Source organism: Helianthus annuus, chromosome 10 (assembly GCF_002127325.2).
Source record: "Helianthus annuus cultivar XRQ/B chromosome 10, HanXRQr2.0-SUNRISE, whole genome shotgun sequence".
NCBI classification, from domain to species: Eukaryota; Viridiplantae; Streptophyta; class Magnoliopsida; order Asterales; family Asteraceae; genus Helianthus; species Helianthus annuus.
Window position 1 is genome coordinate 81,846,008 of NC_035442.2, and position 1,655 is coordinate 81,847,662.

The 1,655-nt window shown below is 42.8% G+C and overlaps 1 protein-coding gene across 1 annotated transcript; it reads right to left on the reverse strand.

The window, feature by feature from the left end:
• Positions 1-1,202: 1,202 nt before the first annotated feature.
• Positions 1,203-1,655, reverse strand: LOC110882008. Its single transcript, XM_022130119.1, has one exon. It carries the CDS (start codon positions 1,653-1,655, stop codon positions 1,203-1,205), a length of 453 nt encoding a protein of 150 aa, XP_021985811.1.

Consider the following 1,655-nt stretch of genomic DNA (forward strand, 5'->3'; position numbering starts at 1 on the left):
AACAGTCAGAGCTTTGTGAAGTCACAAAGGTCAGAGTTTTGATTTGTATGATTGTCTGAGTTTGTGTGTTGAACATTTGTCTGAGTTTTGTAACAATGTGCAAGGTCCGAATTTTACATAGACAACATAGGAGATCCGAACTTTTAAGGGGGGAGACCCCTAGTCCGAATTTTAACCTAGGGAATGGGAGTCAGGGTTTTGCTAGTGGCCTGGTCCGAATTTTATGAGGGGGGATACCCCTGTCCGAACTTTTAAGGAGGGAAGGCCTTCCCCCCTAGTCCGAGTTTTGTGAAGGGGGACTCCCCTGTCCGACCTTGTGAACCTTGTCCCCTTGTCCGAGTTTATTGGCCTCAAAAACCCCTCCTCTGTCCGAGTTTTTAGGTAAGGAACCCCCTTGGTCCGAATTTATTGCCCTGGAATGTTGTCTGACCTTCTGTTGTGTTGTTATGTTCAACCTTTGTGAATTAAACATGATGCCACCCTAATTTGCATGCTACTAGTCAGAATTCCACATATGATATATGCTTATGACAAACATCAGTGTTGAAGCTTACTGTATGATTCTGTATATGATTGTATACTACTGAATGCAACTGAATGATCCTGTATGTGTGAATAATCTCCTCATATCATTCTGTACACAATGAACACACATAACACAATTGCTTGGACATCAAAGACTTGTAAACCCTAATTGTACGTAAAACACTCACATCAAGCTTATGTGCAATGTATCCTAGGTCGTGTGTAACGGACTTAGACAGTTAATTAATCCTAGAAGCAATAACATACCGAGCAAACCAAGGTGAGTTCACACAGCCAAGGCATGGGGTTCCCAGGGTGGGAATGGGTTTGGATTATTTACTTGTACTTACCTAGCTTATGGAACTTGGTTATATGGTCCTCGGGTGAGGATGGGTTATTGATAAGATACGACTAGACAAGTGATACTTATGGAACTGATCTTCGCACACACGCCGGGTTTTTTTTTTGGGTAAAGGGTTACCCCGGTGAAATTTTATATCAACCAAATATTAAAACAGGGTGCATCGAGACACCGATACACACTACTAGACTTGGCATACCAAGACTAGGAAAAAACAAAAACAACAAACCCGACAAGCGTCACAACCAAAACAAACGGAAATACAAGATAAAAACACGGCCCTAAACAAACACGCAAAAGACCCAGAGGAGCCTCTCTAGCCGGGATCAACCTCTATGTTGTTCTTCGAGACCAGCCACCTATCCAAAATCTTCTTTTGTTTCGGGTCTCTACCAAACCGGAACCCCATAATCCTGAGTCGAACCGTCTCAATGACAACCTTTGCAAGCACACTCGCACTCCGCTGATTATGAGAAAATAACCTGTTATTTCTTTCCTGCCAAACAAAGTACGTTGCAGCCGCTACCAGGATCTTACTAATGATGTTATCCATAGTTCTAGAATTAGCATTAAGCTCCATCCATTGCATGATAGAATCCCAGGTATCCGTAACATTCTCCATGTCAACCAAATGCCTGACCAATCTCCAAACGTCTGAAGCATATACACATTGAAAGAACAAGTGGTCTCTTGAATCACGGTCAGACTTGCATAGAGGGCAACACATAAGACGCAAATTAGTAGCACTACCCGCTTCCCAAATGGCCAT

What these genes read in the sequence shown, in the direction of transcription:
- LOC110882008 (XM_022130119.1), bottom strand. Translation starts at nt 1,655, where the DNA reads ATGGCCATTTGGGAAGCGGGTAGTGCTACTAATTTGCGTCTTATGTGT.